At 35.4% G+C, this 26,947-nt stretch overlaps 1 protein-coding gene across 1 annotated transcript in view; it reads left to right on the forward strand.

Annotated features, from left to right (window-relative positions):
* The window catches only part of PPP3R1 (protein phosphatase 3 regulatory subunit B, alpha), an 88,595-nt gene that overhangs the window by 20,917 nt on the left and 40,731 nt on the right, over positions 1 to 26,947 (forward strand). The window contains exon 2 of the mRNA XM_036751373.1: positions 23,588 to 23,627. Coding sequence (XP_036607268.1) covers positions 23,588 to 23,627 — 40 coding nt within the window. The remainder of the gene's footprint in view (positions 1 to 23,587; positions 23,628 to 26,947) is intronic.

Consider the following 26,947-nt stretch of genomic DNA (forward strand, 5'->3'; position numbering starts at 1 on the left):
TGTATCCTTTAGTAGAGCTAAAAACATATTTTTCCCCTAAAGATATGTATAAACATTGCTTCCTTTTACAATCTGTTATGTTTTTTAAAAAATTTAAATACACTAAAAAATCTTATAGCTTGCTGTAGAAGAAATAATATTATCACATGCTGACTAATCATAGTACCTGGAAGAGGAGGTTGTTCTCTGAAGAATAAAATAGGATCATAGGACTATACATACAGAGTTGGAAGCTATTTCTTTGGGGTGAGAATTTAAGTCAAGTCCAAAACATAAGAGAGGAATCTATGACCTAGAATTATAATGTTGAATCTTAAAAGATGACTACGTGTTTCAAAATTTCAAAATATTTTAAAATAAATTTTTAGTTGATATCTTCTATTTCTTATATCATCATTGTTATCCCAAGTGTCCTTCCCCCCTTCCTCTCCCAGAGGGCCATTCCATATAACAAATACTACTTTTAAGAGAGGCAAAAAAATTAGTACAACTGATGGGGTTGGTTGGGGGTGTCCTCTCATGTCTTTTAATTCAGTTCCTGCTTGCCCTTTATACTTTTGTTACATTCACTTTTGATTTTTTTTTCTGTTTAGTTCTTCTCATTTACATTGTTATAGTTACTGTGTGTGTTGTTTTCTTGGCTTTGCTTACTTTACATTACTTCATATAGATCTTTCCATGCTTCTATGTATTCATTATTGAAATAATTTTTTTACAGCACAATAATATTCCACTACATTCATGTACTACAATTTGTTTAGCTGTTCCTCATTTGATGGACATCTATCTTATTTCTAATTCTTAGCTATCACAAAAACTGCTGCTATAAATATTTTGGAGTATGTGGGGACCTTCTTCTTATTGACAGTTTTCTTGGGGTATAAGCCCAGTGATAAAGTCTCTGATTCAAAGGGTATGAACATTTTAGTTACTTTATTTGCACAATTCCATATTTCTTTCCAGAATAGTGGTGCCATTTCACAGCTCCACTAACAATGTGTTAGTGGGTCTATCATTCTATAAACCCTGCCATTTTTTGTCATTTTTGCTGATTTGCAGAGTGTGAGGCAAAACCTCAGGGTTTGGTTTTTTTTTTATTTGCCTTTCTCTAATTGTTAGTAATTGAAGCATTGTTTATATGGTTGTTAATACTTCGAAGTTCTTAAAAACTGTTTGTTCATATTCTTTGGCCATTTATCTTTTGGGGAATGGCTGTTAGTGTTAAATTTATTTTTATTAATTGTTTATATATCTTAGATACCATACTCTTATCAGAGAAATTTGATGCAAAGATTCCTTTTTCTGATTCAACCAATTCCCTTTTATCCTAGCTACATTTTGTTCCTGAAGAAGTTTTTCAGTTTCACGTAATCAGTTATTTATTTTATCGTTTGTAATTGCTTTTAGTTCTTGTTTGGTTAAGAGCACATCTCTTACCCACAGCTGTGAGAGGTATGTAATGTGTTTCCCTTCCAATTTAAGGTTGCGTATCCATTTAGTATGTATTGTGATGTGTGGTGTAAGGTGTTGGTTTAAGCCTAGTTTCTGCCAGTTTTTTTTCCAGTTTTTGCAGCATTTTTTATCAAACGAGGAATTTTTTCTAGGTGATTTATGTTTTCCACTTTATCAACCACTTAGTTATTGAGTTCTCGTGTTTTTGATTCTCTCCTGTCTAATCTGTTCAATTGATCTACCTGTCTTTTTAATTACATAACAGATTATTTTGGTGACTGCTGCTTCATAATATGCTTTAAAGTCTGGAAGCACTATTTCCCCATAATCTTTATTTCTTTTCATTATTTCACTTGATAGTCTAGACTTTTTGTTTATCCAAATGAATTTTGTTATTTTATCAGGTTCTATAAGTATTTTAATTGGTCATTTGATTACCATTAGCATAAAAAGTATCAATTAATTTTGATAGTGTTGTCATTTTTATCATATTAGCTTGGCCTAACCATGGATATTGAATATTCCTCTAGTTATTTAAATTGTTCTGTATTTCTTTAAGCAGCACTTTGTAATCATACAAATCTTTTGTGTGCTTTCATGGGTCAGTCCCTAGATAATTTATGCATTTTATAGTTATTTGGAATGGGATTTCCCTCTGTGTTGTTTCTTGTGTTTTGTTATTATTTGATTTGGGGGATTTACTTAGCTGCAGCTTTGCTGAAGTTCTCTTACTCATTTCAGTGAGTGTCTTTGGTGATGCCCTAGTGTTTTCCAAGCAAACCATCATATCCTCAGCAAATACAGATTGTTTAACTTCTCTTTACCGATCTTTATATCTTTAATTTCTTTCTCTTATTGCTATTGGTACCATCTCCAGAACTGCATCATATGATACTGGGGGAAGTGATCATCCTTACTTCACTCTTCTATTTATTGGAAAAGGTTCTAGTGTGTTTCCATTGCTTGTTTTTGATTTTAGGTTGATTATTTTTGTGTTAAAAAAAAAGATCCCTCTATGCCTATACTTCATAGGGTTTTTAGAATAAAAGAATATTTTTTTGCATCTATTGAGATGATTATGTGATTTTGGATCAAATTATGTTGCTTGTTTTCCTAATGTTGAATAATGCCTGCAACTCTGGTATAAATCCCACTTGTTCATAATGATGATTTCTTGGATAAATCACTACAGTCTATTTGATGGGATTTAAAAAATTTTTTTTGAGTCAATGTTCATTAATGATATTGGCTTATAGTTTTCTTTCTGTGTTTTATCTTGCCCTGGTTTAGGTATTAGGGCTATATTTGTCTCCTAAGAGATTTCCGTTAGGTTCTTTCTCAGTTTTTCAGAAAGGTTTGTGAAGCATGGCTACTGTTCTTTTAACACTTTGTTAGAATTCTCCTGTGAATCCATCAGAACCAGGAGTTTTTTCCCTTTGGTAGTTCCTTAACAACAAGATCTACTTCCTTTTATGCGATTAGTTAGGGTTATTTAAGACGTCTATTTGGTCTGCTCTTAGTTTGGGTATTTAATATTTTTTGAAAGTATTCCTCTATTTCTTACGTGTCCTCAGTTTGGTTAGTATCCAACTGCATAATAAATTCTGATTATTCTTTTCATTTCTTACTGTTTCACTGATTTCACTTCATTTATTTGCTGTATTCTCCTTTTTAATCAGATTACTAACATTTTGTCAATTTTATTAGTCTTTTCAAAGAACAAGTTTTAGTTTTATTTAATTTTTTTGTTTCTAATATATCTATTTCCCTTCTAATTTTTAATATTTCCTGTTTTGTTCTTAGTGTAGGTTTGTTGTGATTTTCTAATATTTAAATGCACATTCAGTTCATTAATCCTCTCTTTTTCTGTTTTGTTAATGTATGTTTGTAAGGATTTGATTTTTCCCCTGAGGACTGCTTTAGCTGCATCCCAGAAATTTTGGTATGTTGTTTCATCATTTTTGTTTTCTTTTATATAGTTATTGTTTCAATAATTTTTCTTTCGACCCACATGTTGGTTTAGGATTTCGTTGTTAAGTCTCCATTTCATTCTGTATGTTTTGTTTGTGGGCCCTAAGTCAATTATGCTATTTTTATTGCATTATGGTCTGACGAATATATTAACTATTTCTACCTTTTTACATTTGTTTACAATATCTCTGTGCATGGTCATATCTAGTACATGGTCAGCTTTTGCAAAAGTTCTGTGTGGTGCTAAGAAATGTGTAATCATTTGCTGCCCTGTTTAGAAAACACCATAATTCTTTTTAACTCTGGTTTCTTCAGCTATTTGTTCAGTTCCATGCTTTCCCTATTTAAAAAATCTTTTTGTCAGACTTAGCCAAAACTAAGAAAAGGATATTGAAGTCTCATGTTATTATTGTGTTACTATCTTTGTTTTCTCATAACTCAGCTAATATTTGCTTTATGAATCAGGATGCTAAGGCATTTGGAGTGTATGTTTATTACTGATGGTGGTTTATTGTCTGTGGTTCCTTTCAGCCTAAGATAGTTCTCTTATTTGTAAAATATTGTAAAGATATATTTTTGAGTATTTGTTTTTGCTTTGTCAGTATGAATGTGACTCCTGTTTTTTGGATGCATTTGGTGCATAGTAAATTTTTTTTCTATTACCTCAGTTTTATTTTGGGTGTGTTTTTGTCTTTTAAATATATTTCTTGTGTAAGCAACAGACTGTAGAAGTAGCTAATCGGTTACTTTTTAATATTATTGGATTGCTTAATCCATTCACTTTTAAAGTTATATATTTCCTTTCATCTGTCTTTTTTTTTTTTGAAGTTAGGATTTTTCCCTTGCTTTTGCTCTAAATACAATACAATCCTCTACTGTGTTCCTTCAGTAGTAGTCTTATTCCTATTGTCTCTCTTCTCCACCATTGATCCTTCCTCTTGTTTGTTACCCTTTTTCCATTTTGGTATTTTACTTATTAGTTCCTTTTTCTCTCCTGCTTTTATCTGGTTATATACTTCTCCTTTTTTTTCCTTAGTCAAGTAGATTCCTCCTTCTCCTACTCCTAGTCTTGTTCATAAGTTTTTAAAATTCCTTTTTTTTTTAGACCCTTTGCAAAGAGGATCTCTCTCTCATTATCCAGCCTTTCTTTCTAATCTAGACCCTGTTCTCAGATTCATGACCCTTATAATTATTGGTAACAAATTTACTACTATTTACATACTTGTTACCAGTTCCCCATATTAGTGCTTTGAATGATCAACTACCCTCCTTTGTCAGCTGTTCCCAGCTGCTCTCATACTCTCTTACTGTCAGGCTTCCTTTGTTGTAACTATACTTTGTTTACATATAAGAACACCTTTCAAAATTGCTACTTTCATATGAATTGGAAGTGGCCAGTGTTCGAAGGTGCCAAAAAAATTGTTTTCTCGTTTTACTTTTTCCTTTCCAACACCAGGCAAATTTTGATATTATTTGTAAAGTTAACTTCTTTTAGAACTATTTTTCGCATGTTTTAGCTAAAATTCCTTAGCTTTCCTCTTTTTCTTACGTTATAATTAAACATTTAGTTCAGTTGTTAATATTTTCAGTTGTATTTTTAAAAATAAAAGTAAATGTTCATTATTTCAAAGGCCACAATTTAAACAGAAATACTCATTTGGTAGAGAATAAGTCTGTTTTACTTAGTGAACCCAAATGAGAAGAATCAGTGGTTATCTTTTGTGAACCTGTTACATAATAAGATCTCTGCTCTAATAAACATCTGGTACCTGCCCATATATCAAAAGTGGCCTCTTTACACATTCTTTTTTTTTTTAAATCTTATTGCTTAATGCAAATGTTTTCCTCTTTGTTTTCTTTTTAGAGCCAGTGTAAGGAGCAATATTTGAACATAAAATGTGATCTTTAACTTCCAACTTTCTAGAAGAACGGGTTGCATGTCTCTCATATAAATGAGATGATACATCCAGGAAGATCTCAAATTACAAATTATTTTTGTTCCAATGGCATATTGCTAAATCCTTGATTTAAAACTTAGAATTTTTTTTTCCCATTGAAACTATGGAAGAAATGCGCTGGGTCTTTGTTTTTAAACATTGTCTGTTAGAGACAATTTATTAATATCCAGGCAGTTCTCTTCAAAGAGAGAATTAAACGGATAGTTTCCCTCTCAACATGGAAAATATTTCTGGACATGAGTGTCATGTACTTACATTTTATAGTAAAACACAAAAAAACCAAAAATTCCTTTGGTGAGATTTTTTTTAAGTATTTTTTTTTAAGTTTAGTGTTAAGATTTTTAGTTTACTGACAAAACTCTTGTCATATTAATGCTGTAGGACCCTCTTCCCTCCTCCCACCCATACGTGATCTGTCTTCCTTGATGAAAACTAAAGTCAGGTCCAGGGTCAGTAAGAAGGGTAGCTTTTAGTGGATATGTTTCCACAAAACAACACTGATTAGGTTCCCAAGCCAGGCTACAAAAAGCCTCAATTTTGTCTGCTCAACTCCTAATGTAACTGAAATTCTATGGAGAAAAATGGTTCAGCTTCTAATTTAGAGATGGTGCAAACATATCTTTCTGTCAGCTACATTGTAGTTGAACTAAAAGTATTAGAATTCTGAGTTCTTCTCTAGCTACTGAAAGTATCCTTAGTACAGTTCATTAACAGATAGGATGATAGGTTTGATATATATCTCATTGTGTTTCCATATAAATTTGATTTCTGTTAGATCTCTATTTTTAAAGCTTTTCATAGGATGATAGGTTTGATATATATCTCATTGTGTTTCCATATAAATTTGATTTCTGTTAGATCTCTATTTTTAAAGCTTTTCATTCCATGAAGCTTGGTATAGCACTACTTTTTATTATTATTTACTAAAGAGTCAGTATGGCTTAGTGGATAGGGACCTCAGTTCAGGTCCAACCCTGTGACTTCAGGCAACTCATTTGGTCTTTCAGTGCTCTAAGCAACTCCATAAGACTAAATTGCAGAGAAGGTGCAGCCCCCTGCTTTGATAGAGGCAATTTCCTTACTTAAAAGTTCTATATACCAGTGAAGTCCCTGTATCATCATCGTCATCATCATCATCCTTAAGATACTGTGCTAGGCTTTGGAGAAACAAAAAACAAAAAATTTAACAAGACCTTTCCTCAAGCAGCTTATGGTCTGTTGTAGAGAAATCATATGTATACAGCTAGGTAAATGAAAAGGGATTGTGGGGGTAGGAGGAAAAAACTTTAACACTGAGTAGGAAAAAAAAAAACCTGATGGAGTGAGGGGTGCGGATTGAGAAAAGCCTGGTTTTAAACTCCTGGAAGAGAGATAGTCATTCCTAGAGATAGAAGTGAGGAGGGAGAGCATTTGGGTTCCTCCTGTGCAAAAGCCTGGAAGCAGGAAATGGAATATGGTATAGAGGGTAAACGAGATGGAATAATGAAGTCGGATTGGAAGAATAGGTTAAGCTAGATTGTGAAGGGCTTTAAATATAAAACAGAAGTTTGTATTCCATAGTAGAGACTAGTAGAATGCCTCTGAATCTTTTTGAGCCCAATGTGCCTTCGGAATATCAGTTTGGCAGCTCTATGGAAGAGACTGGAGAAAAGAGAGACTGGAGGTCTGGCAACCAGCTAGGAGGCTTTTCTAATTGTTTAACCAAGACAAGATAGGAACCTGATCTAGGCTGGTCTCTGAATGGAGAAAATAGGACTTTTATGAGAGACGTGGCAATAGAATTTACAAGACCTATATACTTGATTTGGGGGGATGAGGAAAGGTAAGGAGTTGTTAGATTTAAAGTTTCTTACCTGTGTGACTAGAAGAATGGTGGTGCCCTCAACACAAAGGGAAAAGTAGGACTGGTGGATTCAGTGGGGGAAAGATGAGTTTGTTTTGAATAGATCGTGTTTGAGATGCCTGTGGGGCATCCAAGTACAAATGTTCAGGCACTTAGAGATGGGAACTGGATCTCAAGATAGAAAAATAGGGTTTTAAAATTCTGTGGGATAGATTATAGGTACTATAAAAGCTTAGGATGGAGGAGATTAGGGAGGACTAGTCTCGAAGTCTTCATGCAAAAGCTAGGATTTGATATAGACTGTTGGTGTTTGGAATGTTGAATATGAGACAATACTGGACTTTCTTGAGTGAAAAGGCTCTAAAAGAAGATACAATGGAGTATAAGCCAAGTCTGGGAAGCATCAGTTAGTTATATTTAAGTGAAGTTGAGCTCTCAAGAGTCATATCAAAATTTAAAAAAATAATTTAAGGTTTTAGATTTTTTTTCTTTAAACAAACAAATCTCTCTTCTCCCTCAATCTCCCAAATGCCATCCTTATCTTGCATGGGGACAATTTGGGTTCTCTTTGGATTGTGTATGGGTGGCAGAGTCTTGGAGCAGCTGCTCTGGCCTCCTCCATCTGTGTAAGCAACCAGATGGCTCTTGAAGCTTGATCTATGCTTGCTCATTTTACACTGAGCATGTGCAAAAAAAATGTTGCTGTTCTAGCTTTTTCGTTGGTGCTCTTTGTTCTGACATTGGAATCTAGGTATGTGGAAGTTAATTTCCTGAAACAATTCATAACTCTTGACTCCTGTGTTCCCATCCACCTGTATCTCAGATCTTGTTCTCTTCCCACCATAGGCCATGATAGTAATAATAATAATATCATTTCTGTGGTGCTTTGAGGTTTGCAAAGCACTTTACACACATCTCATTTATTAATGCTCATAACCCTTTGAAGTAGATGCTATTATCGCCATTTTCCAGGTAAGGAAACTGATGCTGAGAAGAATTAAATGACTTGCCCAGGGTCACAGCAGAGGTAGAATTCAAACTCAGGGCTTCTTAATTCCCAAATTCAGCATTCTGTTTTTATAACTTCTAGCTGCCTGAAGAAAACTCAATTTGGCATATAGGTTTTTAAATTCACTTGGTACAACAAAAATAAAGTTAACAGTGTTAAACTCCAAAGCAGTAGCCACTTCTGGAAATGTTTGAATTTAAAGTTTTTTCATCCTCTCTTGTCCCTTTTAGTCTCACAGGGATGAGACAAGCATACATAGTGCATAGAGTATTACTGTATTTGAAGTCAGGAAAATCTGAGTTCAAATTCCGCCTCAGAATTTCATTGTTTCTTTTGCAGAGTAATATTATATTACCTTCATATACTGTAATTTTTTTTAGCCATTCCTATCCCTGCCTGCCTCCCTCCCCCTGCCCAGTTTCTAGTTTTTAGCTACTATATGAATAGAGCATTTGTATATATAGGCACATTTCCTCTTTATAGATCAGAGGTTCTTAAATGTTTTTATGTAATAGATGCCTTTGGCAGTCTGTTGAAGCCTATGGACCTCTTCTCAGATTGATGTTGTTAAATGTGTGAAATGAAATATATAAAACTGATACAGTTATCAAAATATTGGGCACGGGGAGAAGTTCATGGACTCCAGGTTAAGGACTTCTGAACTAGATAGTTACTGTGGTCCCTTCTCACTGAAGTTCTGTGAGACCAGGAAAGTTGGTTAGACCTGAGAGAAAAGACAAAAAGGAAAGGTGGGGTCAAAGGCAAGTGGGTGAAGGAAATGAGGCAGAGATAGGAACTAAGCGAAAGAACACATAATAGGTTTTGAGGTGACTTAAATAAATTAAATTACATTTGTCTTGCCCTTTTATTTACTTGAGGATAGAGTAAGTTATATCGTGTTATCACTTCCTTTTTGAGGTGTAAATGAATATGTAGTTACTACATCTTCATCATTATGTGCACAAAAAACGTGCCCTGCTTAGTTTGCTACTGTTGCTACTGTTACTGATACTGTAACGGCTGCTGCTACCACCACGGCTGCTGCTGCTGCTGCTACTATTGCTCCTGCTAATTATATTATATAGCATTAACATAGCTCTTTGGGATTGTTGATGTATATTATTGCATTTTGTCCTAAGAACAACCCTGTGAAGTAGGTGTTACTATCCTTCTTTTAAAGATGAAAAAATTGAGGCTGAGAAAGGTTAAGTGACTTTTCCAGGGTCACCAACCTGAGGTAGGATTCATTTTTAGGTTTTTCTTTCTCTAAGTCCAACCTTCTGTCTACTATGCCACCTAGCTGCCTTTCCAAATGAAATATGGAAGATAAATAGAAAACATCCTTAAAAAAATATACAAATGAAAATTTAAAGCACACATAAAAACCTAAATCAAATTCACATATAGTATATCACACTATTTTAATTCACATTTCAGTAAATACTCCCCAAATGCAGCCTCAAGTTGCAGCACTCTTATGTTGCAACATGTTTAGAATACTTGGAAAATATGACTGGTTTTTTTGTTTTTCACTATAATGTTAAATTTTTATAATTTTGAAATGTGATTTGTGTAGTTGGAAACTAAGAAAATATAAATATATGTATTTTTTTCTTTTTTTGTTTTTTGGCAGGGCACAATTGGGTTTAAGTGACTTGCGCAAGGTCACACAGCTAGTACGTGTGTCAAGTGTCTGAGGCCGGATTTGAACTCAGGTCCTCCTGACTCCAGGGCCGGTGCTCTCACTGACCACCTAGCTGCCCCTAAATATATTTTAAAAATTATTTTTGTAAGATGTGTAGGCCTCTAAATCTTTTATTAAATTATTACTTTAAAATATGTTTATTACAATAAAATGATAATTTTATATACAACATTTTATCTATATAAAATTTTGACCCTAAATTCCCAGATTGCAGTTTTATTCACAAAAAATTACATTTAAAAAAACAGAAATTGTGGTTTTCTCAAAAGTCTTATGTACGTGAGACTGTACTGTCATACTATTAAAGCATGGAAATGAATATATAGAAATGGAATATTTAGAAATGTTCAGTTCGTGTTGCAAGTTCTCAAGCTGTTATTAAGAATTGTGTGCACACTGAATATGAAATATATGTATTGTATATTTGTTAAGAATCACATTAATGTATATTTATATTCCATTCTTTACATATAATTTTTTTGGTTTATTAGAGTCTATATTGGGCAGTAATTGACAGACTTTGGTATTTCATATTTTCTTTACAATTCATCAGTTTCACAATGGATGTCAAAAAATAGTTGACAGATTGACAAATACTGTCAAGAATGACAAAAATATATGCAACATAGCCAGTTTCTGGGCCTCCTTCTTGACTGCTGGGCCCAATGCCCACTTCCCTCCCTCTTATCTCCCCTGGAAGTCAACCATGCCTTAACATATAAGTAGATGGAAAAGCAGCTTAGAGCATAAACCAGACAAAGTTGGGTATTTGGGGGTGGCTTGTTATATACAAGAGAAGAAAGAGGGGCAAACAGGAAGAAGATGGAAGAATGTCAAAGACAAGCTTGATCTCTTTCACAATTTGAAGTAGGTCTTGAGTGTACAACTCAGAGACATCATCTGTGCCACCTTTGGCATGTACATAATGCCACAGACATTAGTGTTAGTGGCTCATTTATTAAATGGCTGTCAGTTTGGTATTGTGGTCAGCATATGCTGAGTGTTAATGAGGACAAGAATTTCACTCTTACTTGTTTCCAGTTCTAAACAGTAGTTCAGTCTGTGCCTAGGTGACAGTGGACTTTTGATTAGTATTAGTATTTTGATACATGACTAATATAAAATCTTATCTCACGTTTTCCACATAGCATATTTTGCCAAATACTGTATTCATTTAGAGGACATAAGTTCGGTAATCACAAGCATTTCAACATATACGATTAAAAAATTGCCAAAAACTTTTGTGTACGTCCTTTTTTATCTTGATCTTTCGGTGTCTTTTTTTCCTTTCTCTTTTTTAATCAAGGAGCCCGTTGTGTATAAGCCATTGAAAACTGACCATATTTGTAGTGACTTAATTTTAGGATTATAGTGGAGGGGAAAAAAAGTATCTGGGGACTTAGAAACCTTTGAATAATTATGTTAAAGTAAATTTATTTGATATATTTTGAAGGGACCCTTTAATTGCACATTGGAGGTTTGCCTATTGTACCTTATCCAATAAATACTTGGTTTTTAATAAATACTTGTTGAACGTCTGGATGAATCAGGTAACATTTGAACACTTTTCTGTGCACAGTATCCTCAAAGGCTCTGTGGATATCTTTGAAAGACACAAACATATTCCTCTGCCCTTTCCAGTTTTGCTTGGTTGGGGAAGATATATCCTTATAAAACAACCTTAACAAATGCAAAATGGTATAAAAGGAATACTCATCTGACCCCTGCAGTTAAAATTTGGACCCTTTTGGTCCAAATCTGTGATATCATTGGTGTAGGGGAATTTCCAGCAATAAAAATCCTCCAACCACTGCAGATCAGTAACCAGTCTACAACACATAACAGTCTAATTTGCCTCAGAGATTGCAGCCTGAACCTAGGACTCCTTGTGTGTTACACCACCACAAAGTTTTATAAGGAAGCAGAAGTTGGCACAGTGGGAAAATACTAGCAAATGTGATGAGTTTTAAAATTGTTCCCTACTTACATATACCTCATGGATTAACACTAGTGTCTACTAGTTCTATCCCTTCCCAATCCATTTTTTTAGACAGTTTCTTTTAGAGTCTGTTATAATATTCCAGGTGTGAAGTGGTGAGGGCTTGCAGTGATGGCTGTCGGAGGAGAGAAGGAGGTATATTTAAGAGGTGTTACAAAGGTGAAATTGATAGGCCTTGGCAACAGAGATAATGAGGAATCCAGGATGATTCCTAGGTTGCTAGCTTGAGGGATTGGGAGGGTGTTGCTGTCTGCAGTAATAGGGAAATAGTGGGGAGTAGTTTAAGGGGAAAGATAATAAGTTCAATTTTGGACATGTTGAGTTTAAGATGTCTACTGAAACATCCAGTTTGAGATGTCTGAAAGGCAGTTGAAGGTGGGCGATTAGAGATCAGTGGAGAGGTTGGGGCAGGATAGGTAAGATTACTCAGGGACACTTCTTCGTCTGCTTCATAGTTCTGTAGAATTCAACTTATTCTTAAGACTTTGAAGATAAATGTGCTCCTATTTACTGCTTTCTCCATATAGCAGTCTCATTTTATCCCGGGCATTATGAAAGACAATTGTCTTTATCTTAAAGGAGTTTAGAGCTTTGTTGGATTATCCCCAACAATCCAACCTTTGCCTGGATGCACAACTAAACCCTCTGTGATTTCCCCCCCCCCCCTTTACCTCTTCTCTTCTCCCTTTCCTGCCCTCTCTTCCCTAGAACACTCTGCCTCTTCAGTTTAGCTTCTTGGAACCCATAGATCCTTTTAAGACTCAGCTCAAATGCTTTTTCCTTCAAGAGGTCTTTCCCCTTTCCTACTCCACTCCACCCAAGATCACTTTGTATGTGTTTTGCATGTTACTCATTTGTGTGCCTATTGTATCCTCCCATTAGTATACAAGCACTCTAGAGCTGTTTCATTTTTGTCCTCATGTCTCCAGTCTGGCATATAATATGCATCCATTCTATAAGCATTTATTTAATGACATGTACTGCATTAGATGCTGTGGCTACTAAGGCAAAAATGGAAGTCAGTTCTCAAAGAGTTTACATTCTATAGAGGGAGACAACATGTGCATATATAAATGTATATACCAAATAAATAAAATGTATATTGTTTTGGGGGGCAGGGTGAGGGCACTCATATCTGGAGAATTAGAAAAGGCCTTGTGTGGGTGGAGCTGAGCTTTGAAGAAAACTAGGAATTCCAAAAGGTAAAGGGGAGGAGGGAGAACATTCCAGGTATGGGGGACAGAATAGTCTGGGCAAATATGAAGTTGTCAAGAAGGCCAGTTAGATTACAGTGTAGAGTATATAGAGGGGAGTAATATGTAATAAGGCTGGAAAGGTAAGGAGGACCTGGTCATGAAGGGCTTTGAATGCTAAACACAGAAGTTGCCATTTGATCCTAGAGGCAATAAGAAGCTACTGGAGTAGCAAGAGAGTAATATGATAGAGATGGTAATTGAACCTGGGGAAGTTGAGGTCACCAGGAAAGTATGAGGAGAAGTTTACCCTTATTTAGGGATTGTTATATGGGTAAAGGTCCAGGAAATACTGAGAAGGGAGTGTTGAGAGAGGTAGAAAGAGAAAGAGATAGTGCCACACAAAAAAACCCAGAGAGAAGAGAGAATCCAGAAGGAGAGGGTGGTTGACCATTGTCACATGCTAAAGAAAAATCAAGAAAGATAGGGATTGCAAAAAGGCCATCAGATATAGTGGTTAAGAAATCTTTGGAAATTAAGGGGGGCATAATTTCAATGAAGTTGGGAGCTAGATTATAAAGTGTCAGAAAGTGCCAGAGAGGTGGGAAAGTGGAGGCAACAAAAATAGTTTTTTCTAGGAGTTTGTCTGTGGAAGAAAGGGATGAGAGAGAAATAGACTGTTAGAAGGGTCAATGTGAGAAAGTTAAGTGAGGGTTTTTTAAGTGTAGAGGAGAAATGGGCCATTTTAGGCAGCAGGGAACTGAACCAGAAAGATTGAGAACTGAAGGTGGCAGATGATTTGGAAACATTGCCAGAGGAAGTAGGAGGGGATGGAATCAAAAAAATACATGCAGAGAAGCTGATCTTGGTGATGAGGATCACTCTTATCAGAGACCAGAGGAGAGTATCATGTGGGTGATGTCAAGGAGTTTTGAGATAGAGGGAAGGAAAGGTGAATGGCCTCTATTTTCTCAGTAAAGTTTGAAGTGAGATGCTCTGCTGAGAAGAAAGGGAGGAGAAGGAGCATGGGGCTTGAGAAGAGAATGATAGGAACAACTACTATGGGAAATGCAGTTGAAAATCAGAGAAGAATTAAAGGATTGCTTTGAGCTAATGAGTAAACCATTGAGATTAGTTAACATAAGTTTCTAATGGACCTATTTAGCACAGTTTTAGGACTTATTTCATCACCACATGATTAAGTTTGTAGTTGGATGTTTCTAGGCATGAGTAATCAGTTAACAATCCATCCACAAGAGAGTAAGAGATTTCAAAACAGAAAATGGTGTAATGTTGAACAGGTTAACTATAAGGTCAAGATTGGGAAGGGAGGAAAGTGAAGCTAGAGCAGGGATAATGCTTGTTGAATGATGAAATAACAAACACACATGAAAGAGTATCCTTTTGCTGCAACAACTTGTTTTACATGACTTGGCATTGAGCTTATGACATTTTTGACACATTCTTTAATTCTTCATCAGAAAACCACACTTATCTCATTGGATATTAATTGTGCCTTTAGTAAACAGTATTCTGTTGCCATTTGGGAATTTTAAAAATTTTATAACAGCTTTGCTTCTTGATTTATCAGTATATTCATCAGAAAAGACTTATGGAAGTTTAAAAAAAATCACCAAAACATAATTTTGGGTGTTTTTAAATCTAATGAAGATGCCTAGATCTTATATGTTCACTTACATATATTTTTTCCCGATAATTTACCTTGCATGAAAATGTGAGTTTAATCAATAAAATTGACCTTTCCTCAACTTGCAGTACTCCAGTCTTTTTATTTTCTTTCTATAATAAATGTCATTTCTTCATTGCAATAGTTAGCAGCTTTTGTGTTCTTTTTACTGGATTTCTCACTGTTCTTTCTGCTTCTAGAGTCCTATGCTGCCCTGGAGTAGAAGCAATAACAGCCCCATCCAATTGCCAGATCCCTCTGAAGGTGCTTGTTTTCTTAGAATACTTAGGCTGTTTTTCATCAGTAATTTGCCTTGATGGTGGTGCTTGTTTTTAAGCATATTTTCTATTAGGCTTTGGTGGGACTAATCCTGTTTTACTGTAGGCTTGAATGATCCTTAAAATCTTTGACTTTTACAACTTTTGCATATTTTTGAAGTAATATCCATTCTGAAAAACCAAAAATTAAAAAATATAGCCAAAAAAGCAATGAAATGTATATGTGGCACAAAATTCAGCACCCAAGTGACAAGAGTTGGGGAAACCAGCTCAGTTTAGTTTTATCTGGTCACGGTCTAATGTTATGAGTCAGCTTAGTGTCAGTAAAAGCACACATGACCACTGATGTTGCAGAAAGAAACCATATCAAAATGATTGCTTGTCCCAAGTAATATATTTTTGTAAGTACTTTTACATGAGAGGAGGGAAGTATCACCTCAGACTAGTCAGGGGAGACTTCAGGAAAAATGTGAGACTTCAGCTAGATCTTAACGGATCTGCAGGACTTGGACAGACAGGAAAGAGAAGAGCATTTCAAGCTGGATGAATAGTAAGAGTGAAGTCTAGTTGATTGTAAGCTCTTTGAGGACAATAACTGACATTCTTAAGCTTTGTCTTTCCAGGGATTAATAAAATGCTTTGTTCATGGTAAATGTTTTATAAACTTATGTTGAAATTAATTGAAAGCAAAGAGACCTGTTCAAAGTAGAGAGTGCATGTATGTAGGTAGACAAAGAGGAAGAAGGCAGGCAATGGAAAGATCGAAGAGTTTAAACATGTATGTTTACAACAGTATGTCTACACTCTCCCTGGTATTCCTTAGCCGCATTAATTTCTAAACCTCTTGCAATCTCGTTCCAAAATTGCTCTCAGAAATTACCAACTACCTCCTGATTGCTAAATCTGATCACCTTTTCTTAGGGCTCTTTCTCCTTTACTAACCCTTTTTGATGCTGTCCGTCTCTCTTCTTTGTTAGTTTCCTTCCTTCGGTGTCAATGTTACACTCTTCTCTCACCTGTCAAACTGTTTCTTCTCAGTCTCCTTTGCTGCATCATCTCCTTTCCACACCACCCCTCTTTCCTAAGTATGAGTGTCCCCAAAGGTTCAGTCCTGACCCTTGTTCTCTTTTCATCTTATCATCTCTATAGTGATGACTCCCAAAACTAAAGGTCTCTCCAGAATTCCAGTCCTGCTTGCAAACAGCATGCTAAACATCTCCACCTTGATGATGCATACTATGAGCATTTCAAACTCATTATGTGCAAAATTGCACCCATTACCTTCACATGTCCTATTCCCAAAACTGCTTCTCCAAATTTCCCTAGTTTTAGTGACACCACCATCCTCCCAGGGGATAGATTCATAATCTGAATAATTTTTAACTTCTTCCTTTTCTTTTACTGACCCCCCCACCCCCTCATATCAAATCAGTTGCCCAGTCTTTTTAATGCACGTCTCTCTTATCCTTTCTCTTCTTTTCACCCACTGTACCACTCCAGTTAAAGAATTCATCATCACCTCACACGGGGATTAGTTTCTCCCATATTCCACAGAGCTTCCAAAAGAATTTTTCTAAAGAACATAGGTTTGACCATGTCATTCCCCTGCTCAGAAATTCTCTGTGGCTTCTTATTGCCTCTGATGAAATTTCACTTCAGCTTGGGTTTTAATTCTCTGTTTCCATCTTACCTTTCTTATGCCATATTAATCTCCTTCACAAAAGCTATGTTCCAGCCAAGTAAGACTAATGGCCGTGTTCTCTGTATTCAGTCTTTGTCTATTTGTATTTGCACAAGCCATGCTCTCATGCCTCAAAATAATTTCTCATTTCTGATTTTTAGAATTTTTTCCTTCTGCGTTTCAGAGCTCTTCTCAGGTTGTCACCCTCTCTGTAAATCCTTCCCTCTAGTTTGTGATTTTCCTTCTTCACATGCCTTGTGCTTATTTATTTGTGTACGTTTTGTATCTTGTCCCTTCGGTATAAAAGCTCCTTGGGAGAAGATACTGTTCTTGTGGCCTCCACTCCTCCACCATAATACTTACATACATTTTTTTTCTTCATTGAAGGAGGGGTCTGGACCAGTGTATGGAGTTTCTAGTGTTTGCTCTTCCAGTGCAGATTTGCTGCACCACTATACTTTAAGCTTAGAGTTCCCTGAGTCTGCTAAGAGGATAAGTGAACTGCCTGTTGCTGTACAGGTGATTTGTGTCTGAGGCAGGCCTAGAATCCAGGTCTTCCTGACTCCAAGGAAAACTGTCCTTTGTCTTACTATACATCATTTTGCTTTTTTGTTGTATATGTAATCGATAGAGTGTTAATAAATATTTAAATTGAACATAATAGTTGAATAAATGAAGTTTTCATTGCAAAACATTATTCAGGAGCAGTATATAGTTTATTTTTGGCAAAAGATTTTTAAAAAAGAGTTAATGCTTAATATCTTTAATACTCCAAGCAAACAATAGGGTAGACATTTAACATTCTCCTCCTCCCCCCAAGTTGTTTTGACAAGTATAGACCTGCTATTAGCTAAAATTGTTTTATAAGTTAATATATTACATTAACATGCATACCTGAAGCATGATATCATTAGCTAATATTAGAGTGCAAGTTGGTAACACCAATAGTAGGTGATTTAACCAAAGTAATATTAGATTTAACAGCCAAGAAACTTTAATTGCTGAGGATATTTTGCTTATGTTGTATTTCTGTCTCTTGGTAAGAAAAGAATATTGTATAAAAGAACACCCCTTATCCCCCGAGTAGCAAAATATGTCCTGAGGAATCTCCTCAACATGAATGGTCTTTCTTTCCCCTTCCTGCCCTTCCCCCCAAAATGAATTCACTAGTGTTAATCTGACTCATCATCACAACAAGTCACAAAGTAACAAGAGCTGAGCTGAGAGGAAACTCAAGAGGACATGTCCAACCCATACCAGAAGAATTTTCTTTATAACATACCCAACATCTGGTCACATAGCTTCTTTTTGGAAACCTCTACACATACTGACACCATGTTCCCTTCTCATCTCTTTGTAAGTCGCTAGTGTGGAAACTCTTGGTATTAATGTGACTTCTGCATAAATCAGATACCCTTTGGAGAAGCTGTAAGTCCTCAGACCTATTCTGTTCCCCTGGCCTGGATTCAGCACTATCTTCAACTTAGAGTCTAGAATTTGAGTTGAAAACAACAATAGAGATCTTTTGGCCCAACTTTCTTCATTTTATAGATTAAGAAAATGTCCAGAGATGTTATATGAATATCCAAAATCATACAGTAAATAGCAAAATTGAGACTAGGAGACATTTCCTACCTTCTATCCCAGTTAACTTTATACCACACCATTATCTAAGTCTCCTTTCCTTTCCAACATCCCCTTTGCAAAGCATTAAGCTATTCTATTTATTCTTTTCAACCTATTTAGCTGTTCCTAGGTATAAAGGTTGTATAGTTGACACTGTAGTCGTTTTGACAGAGCAGTGTACAGAGTAGAAGGTAACTTGTAATCGTTAGGGTATAGGTGATTAGGAGTTGCCCTTTAATTAGATTAAAAATTAAGAAAATATCTTTTTCAGGTCAGAATCCATTAATATTCTTGAAAACTTTATATGCAAAATACTAAGAGTACCTGTATTGTCATTAAATAAGAATAGTAAGTAGAATTTATTTTCAAAATTGTTTTATGAAAGAATGCACATTTTTGACAGAGAAGAGGCATACTTTCCAAACCTCCTTCAAAAAAAAAAAAACAAAATGAAACCCAACACCCTTTCTCGTGCTGTAACTCTCCAAGTTTGTTTAATACTACTTTAATCTTTAAAGTGTCAGTCAGGGTTAAAGTAAGTAGAAGTAAATTTTATAGAGGGATACTGTAAACCCCTGAATGCTCTCAAAGGGTATGCTGTCAGAATATTCAATAAAATCTGTTTATTAGATTTAATTGAGGACAGCATTGCCTTATTTGGTTGTAGTTTTTAATACTAACAAGCTATAAGTATTTTGTTGTTTTTAGAGGACTCTTTGTTTCTGTAATTTATAATTAGATGACAGTTGATTTATAAAACTCTTGGCTCTTTATTCCTAGTCTTGCAGTATGTGAAATAATTGATGCTTTAGAGCTTCTTAGTTCTCATTTCTATTTCATGAAAAGTATGATCATACTCAATATTATTCAAATTACATGATAGCATAATGTGGTTAAAAATAACTATAATTGTTGAACTTGATAAATACATTGGGTGGAGCCTAACCCTTTTGCATATTGGTCCCTAACATATGAAAGATCATATATAAAGGCATGTAGCTTGAAATGCCACCTTATGCCTAGTACATTGATGGTTATTGCGGAAAGTAAGTTTAAAGGTAAATCTGAAAAAGTTTTTGTTTAAAGGAGTGAGTGTGAACTGGAAGAAATGTAACACAAACCTAGTAGAAGGGTCAGAGGATTATAGGCGAATTTGTTATTCAATCATTTCAGTAGTGACCTTTTTGTGACCACCTTTTTGGGGGGACAGAGCAGTTTCTTGTGATATGGGATGTTTTGGGTTTTAATATGATTAGTTATGGTTGATTGTTTTCTACACTACTACACTAATGTTGAACCATCCTTCCATCCCTGGTATTAAATTCCACTTGATCATAGTGAATGATTTCTTGGATCAAGTGCTCAAATCTGTTTGATACAATTTTGTTTAAAAATTTTGAGTCAGTATTCCTGATGCTGGCTTACAGTTTTCCTTCTGTGTGTTATCATTCCCTGGTTTGCATACTATGACTGTATTTATTTCATAAAGGACTCTGGTAGAGTTCTTTCTCAGTTTTTGAGAACAGTGTGTTAAGTTTGGCTATTTGGAACATACAAATTTCTTACTGATACTGGTTTGTCTATGATTCCTTTCAGCGTAATATAGTTTGCTTGTTATCCCTCCCCCCCCTTTTTTTGGAATGTTTGTTTTTGCTTTGTCAAATGGCATGGTTGAAACTCCTCCTTTTTTGGATTCACTTGATGCATAGTAAATTTTTTTCAATCCTCAATTTTATTTTGTGTATATGCCTTTTAAAAAATGTGTTTCTTATAAACAACAGATTGTAAGGTTTTGTTTTCTTATCCAATCTGTCATTCTTTTTTGTTTTATTAGATTGCTTAATCCATTTACATTTAAAGTTATGAAAGTTTTATATTTTTCTCCATATGTAAAATTGGGGTTTAAGTTATGTTTCCCTCCTCTTCTGCTGTAAACATAATATTATATTCCTTCACTTCTTTTACTTTAATCTTTTTCCCCCCACTGGATCTCTTCCCTTCACTCTTGATCCTCTGTTCTCATTTTCCTTTCCGTCTAGGGCTTTGCTTATTAGTTTCTCTCTCGTGGTTTTATCTGGCTAAATATTTCTACTCCCTCTTTTCTTCCTTAGTAAAGCAACTTCTCGGTTTATCATGTTTATTAGTTTTTTTTGTTTCATTTTTTTGCACCTCTTTCAAAAAAGGATTTCTTTCTGTTATTGGTTTTCTCTTTCTGCTTACTCCAAACCCTCATTCTCTGATTCATGACCCCTGTAATCATCTAGTCTCTCTTTTTTCCCTCTTCTTTCAAAGCTTCTAAAGTATCCATGCTAGGCTTTGTTCTCTAGGCACTTTCTGCCACTGCCTTACAGGGCTTATCCCATGAATTCTGCTTTTCTATTGTGCTTCACTATCAAAACGATGCCAATTATTGCAGGTATCAGAGAGGACTCTGCCCCATGGTGAGGAACCTCCTCTCCATCCTCTATCTGTATCCTGTCTTGTTGACCATTTTTTTTCCCCTACATTTACCTGGAACCTCCTTGGATCTATACTTTTTTATCCTTCCTGGTGCCAGTTACCCTCAGAGGTTCCAATTCCCCTCATCCCAGGATAAGTAGACTTTTCATGCAGCGAGACCTGTAGTCCTCACACAGTGTAATGTCCTCATTTCCCTTCACCCAAAGGAGCATTCATCAGTGGAACCCTCTGCCTCTGCCAAAGCAAGACCTTTCTTTTCCTCTCCTTTCAAGCTTTACCCCTTTCTCTTCACCTATTCTCTTGTAGGCTCTTGCCTTTCTGAGATCAAAGAGGTCACCCTCCCCTCATAGATAGCCCTAATTTACTCCTCTCTATCCCCCTGTTCCTGACTCACCCCCTTCATGTGTCTGCCTTCTTTTTAATGTAGTCCCACAAAGGAAGCTTTCACCTGTTAGCATTGTGTCACCAGGTTCTTTCTATAATGCCCCCTGCCTACCTCTTCACTGATGCCTGTCCCAGATTTGTATTTTCACCTGTCTCCTTGTGTGTGTTTTGAAAGAAGTCTCTTACTGATCCTTCTGCTGCCACTCTGTTGCTATTGTTCTCTGCATTTATTCACTTATGCATTTCTGTTGTTTGGGTATTTGAGATGCAAATAATCTCTTCAGTTCCGGTTTCCTTTCTAAATATGTGTCAAAAACTCTTCTGTGTTATTGAACAGTTATCGTTTTGTCCTGTACAGTTTAGGCTCAGATTTTCGATATAGGTCACCTTGGGCTGCATCCTGCATTCTAGTGCTCTTTTGAACACATTCTGTTCCCTCTTCCTTGTTTCTAGTGATTCAGAGTAGTCTTGCTTTATTCAGATTATTTTGATGGCTTGCAGAACTTGTTTCTGAATTGTAGTCTTAGGTTTTTTCTGGATGCTATCTGTCTATTCTTTCTATTGGAATTTCATTTTCTATGTTCAGAAGTTCTGGGCAGTTCTCTTGTATTACATGATTCATTATGATATTAAGGTTCTTTGGTCCAATGAGGTTCTTCTGAGAGACCTATGATCCTTTGGTTTTCTCCGTGTATCTTACCTTCCAGATCCATATATTTTGCTTGCATAGTGAGCATATTTTATTTTGATGTTCGTATTTTTTGCTTCTCTTCTAGATTGCCTTTCACTTATGTATTTGCATTCCTAATTTATTGTTCTATCTTTTGTTTCTTTGGTGAGGCTAGCCATTACAGATTCAAAATTTTCTATTCTGTTTATTGTTTTTGCAGTGCAGGATATAAATTCCAATTTTGTGATTCTGATGTCTTTTAAACCATGGTTTCATGGTCTCCTCAACTTCCACAGAGTCCTGTCTTTCAAGTGTTGGATCAATACATTTACTTAATCTAGAGGTCATATTTCTGTTATTACTGTTTTTTCTGTTGACTTAGTTTATGTTTAAGAATTTAACATAATTTGAGATCTCTTCTTCCTGGAATCTTTGGTATTTCGAGTCTTATTTGGCTTATTGTTCACTTCTGACTCCCTCCCCCTCTGATTGTGGTTTCCTTGAGGACTGGATCTCAAAGCAACTCAGCCTCCTCCCGCACTAGGCAATTTACTGTTCACCAGCCTGGGTCTCCGCTCTAGCTGAATTTTGGGTGATCAGAACTGGCCCCACCTCAATGCTATGCTCTTCCCTCAGCATTTGTGGAAGACTAAGTGCATCTCTTCCTCCCCCCCGCCCTACACACTCGCTCTCTCTTTCTCTCTCTCTCTCTCTCTCTCTCTCACACACACACACACACACACACACACACACACTCCTGTTCTAGTGACCAGTCCCATTCCTTCTGCTCCTTAATTCTTTGGCCAGGCATTAGCAGTTCAGAGCTGGTTTCCTCGGTACCCCCATTGGTGCTTCTGGGGGTATAGACCGTATCAGGCTTTTGCTACCGAAAGGCTGTGGCTAAATTGGCTATTAAGGCCTAAGAAAACTTCTATAGCCTGGAACCAGAGTCTTGATGGCACTAGGAGGAGGAGAGGTAGGACAAAGATATAAGGGTGGGTTTTGATGTAAGCCTATGTGGTATCCTTGGGTCTGTTATTGCAGCCCTGCTGCTGGTAGTGGGGGTGGGATACCGAATAGGTTGTTCAGTGAACATCATTTCCTAGGTTTTGGGGTTTGTTTTTGTTTTTAACCTTGTTTTTGATTCTTGTTATCCTAGACCATGGAAACAACTGAAGTTGCGTTATTTTTGGCATATAATTTCTTTTCTGGGAAGGTTTGAGAAATAGTGGGGAATCAGAAAAAATGTCTATTCTGCCATCTTGTTGTTCACATGACCTGGAAGTGCTTCATCATTTCTTATATTTTTTTTTTGCACTAATTCACACTCATAAGCCCTTCATTTCTGTAAAGAAAGGAAGCAGAATTATTTTCTTATGTCTTCTTCAGGCCATGCTTGGTCATTGCAATTACAGAGTGTTCAGGAGTTTATGTATGTATGTGTGTTATTTTCCTGATTTTGCTTATTGGCTTAAGATTTATCTGAACTTATTAATTAGCCTTTCTAAAATATATTTACTTTGGGTTTTGTGTATAAACTCCAATTTTGGCATGGAAACATGTAGAATTTTGCCATTTCTCCATTTCACATGCTCTGAACAAAAATATTTACATTTAGCATATCAAATGACTAATTAGTTATGACTAATCAAACCTTTTTTTTAATTTCAGGGAAATGAAGCAAGCTACCCCCTGGAAATGTGCTCACATTGTAAGTCATTCATTAATGTTTTGACCTTTTTAAAACCAAGCCAAGCATTTTAAGTGTTTAAAAATGATACTAAATGTGTTGAGTAATTATAAGTTGTTAACATTTACTTGTGCTTATTTTTTTTTAAAATGCAATGTAATCTGTGGTAGTTTGATTTCTGGGTTAATTTTTCTCTAATTTTGGCTGTAAACTGCTCTAATGCTTTAATAGGTTAAATTTGCTCCATTCACATGATGGAAAGCTTAGTTTTAGTTGTACCAATTCAAACATTAGAACACAAATAATGGCATACTGAATCATGCTAATGTAATTATTCAACCTGTTACTCCCTCTGACAGCACAAAGGGTTAGGGATATGAAGTAAAAATAGGATGGATGAAAAATATACATTTAATAATCAAAACTATAAAAGGGATAACATAGAGATACTAGATAAAAAAGCAGCATCTAATAATGTTATTTCAATAACATTACTTATAAATAACATGATTAAAACAAATATTCACACAATTAAAATAAAGAATTGGAACAAAATCTATTGTGTTTCAGTTGGTCTAAAAAAGCAGGAGTATCAAAAAAATACACTTGGCTAAAAGATAATTAAGGAAGCTCCATAATATTCACACACAAAATAGGTAGTAAAAATATAATACTTTATTCAAGATACATGTAAGTAATTAACATATACATGTATGTATGTGTTTGTGTATGTGTGATATATATAGGAACCACATAAGTACAATCACAAGCCATCTTTACAGAAATAAAGGTTAGGGTATATATATACCCACCCTTTCCCTTCTCATCTCATCTGATTCTTAGTTTCTGTCCTTTTTTTATTGTGCATGTAGTATCAAGATGTACTATATCTTTGAGTGATGTTATATAGAACTCATTACTGGTATAAAATAGCATTCTTGTTTTATTCCTTTTTTTTTTTTTGAGGTTTGGTAGAAGAGTATATGCTATTGTGAGCTTAGATAAACTCTATTTTTATGTAGTAGTAGAATATTCTTGTTTTACTAGGTGACATCCACCTTTTTTGATATGACACCTAGCTTTTTTTTGACCAGAGATGGTGACATGATGTCTTTAGGAACTGGGTTATAATTCTTAGACCTGTTTCTAGATTGTAACTGATAGATGAATGAAATATTCTTTGAAAAAATATATTTTGTTTCTATCATTTTCATATCACTTTCATTTCCAAATCAACCCCTCTCCCCACCTTGTAGCAAAGAATAAAAAAGGAAAAAGAGAAAGGAACTCAGCAAAACCTACTAATACATAAGCAGTGATTGGCAATATAAGTAATATTATATTTCCATAATCCCTCAGTTCTGCAAAGAAGGAAGGTGTCAGATTTTTTTCAACTCCATTTTTTTTCCAATGCTTCTCTGAGTCTGTTTAAAAAAAATCACACTACAGTCAGGTTCATTTCTTTCTTATTTTCATTTATATTTGTTTTCTTTGTGTACATTTATTTTCCTAGTTCTGCTTGCGCTGCATAATTTTATGAAAAGTCTTCCCATGCTTCAGATTTTTTTCATATTTGTCACTTCTTGGGACATAGCAATAGTTCATTAAATTCATGTACCACAGTTCAGTTGTTCTCCGATAAGTTTGATGTCTAGCCATTTGTTAGTCATTCCCTCTTAACTTTGCTGCCTCAAATGTCTTCACATTCCAATTGGTCCTACAAAGAGCTGCCAAAATGATTTGCATTAATCACAGATCTGACCATATCACTACCATGCTTATTCAACTCTAGTGATTCTTTCTTGCCTTTAGGATAAAAGCATAAGCTCTTATGTTTAACTTTTAAAGACCTTCATTACTTCCAAACCAAACATTGAAGCATTCTAGAATCCAGTCAAACTGACCTTCTCACTGTTTCTCACACACAACACTGCATCTTCACCATCTGCCTTTGCACTGGCCCTGCCCTGTGCCTGCACTGCATTTCTGCCTTATTGTGGATCTTGGAAACTCTCTCCTTCAGGATCCCACTTAAACAACACCTTCTACATCAAGCTTTTCTTGCACCTTCAAGTGCTACTGCCTGCCCTTCCAACCTACCTTGTAATTTAACTTCTTTTTATTTATTATGTATGTGTTTATTTGGGTACTTCCTGTGTACCCCACTAAAATATAAGCTTGAAAACAGAGTTTGTTTCATTGTTTGTCTTCCCAGAGGCTAGCACAGTGCCTGGCACACATTAGGTTCCTAATAAATCTTTCTTGTATTTTGGGTTCTGGTTCTTTGTTACCACAAAAGTTTTGATGTGAATATTTTGGTGTATATAGGACCTTTCTTTTCTATCTTTGACTTCTTTGGAGCATATGCCTACCATTGTGATCCTTGGATTAAAGGGTATGGTTATTTTAATCACTTCTTTAGGGTAATTCCAAATTGCTATCCAGTATAGTTTGAACAATTCATAGCTCTCCTAACAGTATATTAGCGTGCTTGTTTTTCTGAAGCTTCTCCAACACTGATGATTCCCAGTTTTTGTCATGTTTGACAATTTGCTGGGTACTAGGTAAAACCTCAGGGTTGTTTTGTTTTGCCTTTCTCTTATTATTGATGCTTAGAGAATTCTCTTATATAATTCTTAATAGTTTGCGTATCTTCTTTTAACTACTGTTCATATCCTTTGATTGCTTATCCGTAGAAGAATGGCTCTAGGTTTTATCTATTTGTACTAATGCCCTTATCAGGCCTTTATAAAAGATATTTAGTGCAAAGGATTTTTTTCCTAATTGAGTTTCCTTTTTTTTTTAGTCTAGTTGTATTGATTTTGTTCATCAAAAGCTTTTCAATTTCTTGTCATCAAAATTATCTGTTTAATATTTTTGATAAAGTAGTTGGGTGATGCAGTAGCTAGAGCACTATACCTGGAGTTGGGAAGACCCGAGTTCAAATTTGTCCTCAGATACTTGTTGTGTGATCCTGGGCAAATCACTCTGTTTGTCTCAGTTTCCTCAACTCTAAAACAAACACAAAAATTATACCTAACTTGGCAAGGTTGTTGTGAATATTAAATGAGATAATATTTGTAAAGCACTTGGCGCATAATAGGCACTATACAATTGGTTAATCTCTTGTGATTGCTGGAATTCCTTGTTTGGTTAAGAATTCTTCTCTTAGCTTTAGTTGTGAAGGGTAACTGACTTAGTTATGCACTTTTATTTTTGTTTTTTATGACATGATTTGTAATATCCAGGTCATGTAGCTCTTGAGTTCATTGTGGTCTAACTTCTAACAAAAAAAATCAACTAGCATTTATTAAATGCCTGCTAAGTTTCAGGTGCTAAGC

Source organism: Trichosurus vulpecula, chromosome 3 (genome assembly GCF_011100635.1).
Source record: "Trichosurus vulpecula isolate mTriVul1 chromosome 3, mTriVul1.pri, whole genome shotgun sequence".
In the NCBI taxonomy this organism is placed as follows: Eukaryota; Metazoa; Chordata; class Mammalia; order Diprotodontia; family Phalangeridae; genus Trichosurus; species Trichosurus vulpecula.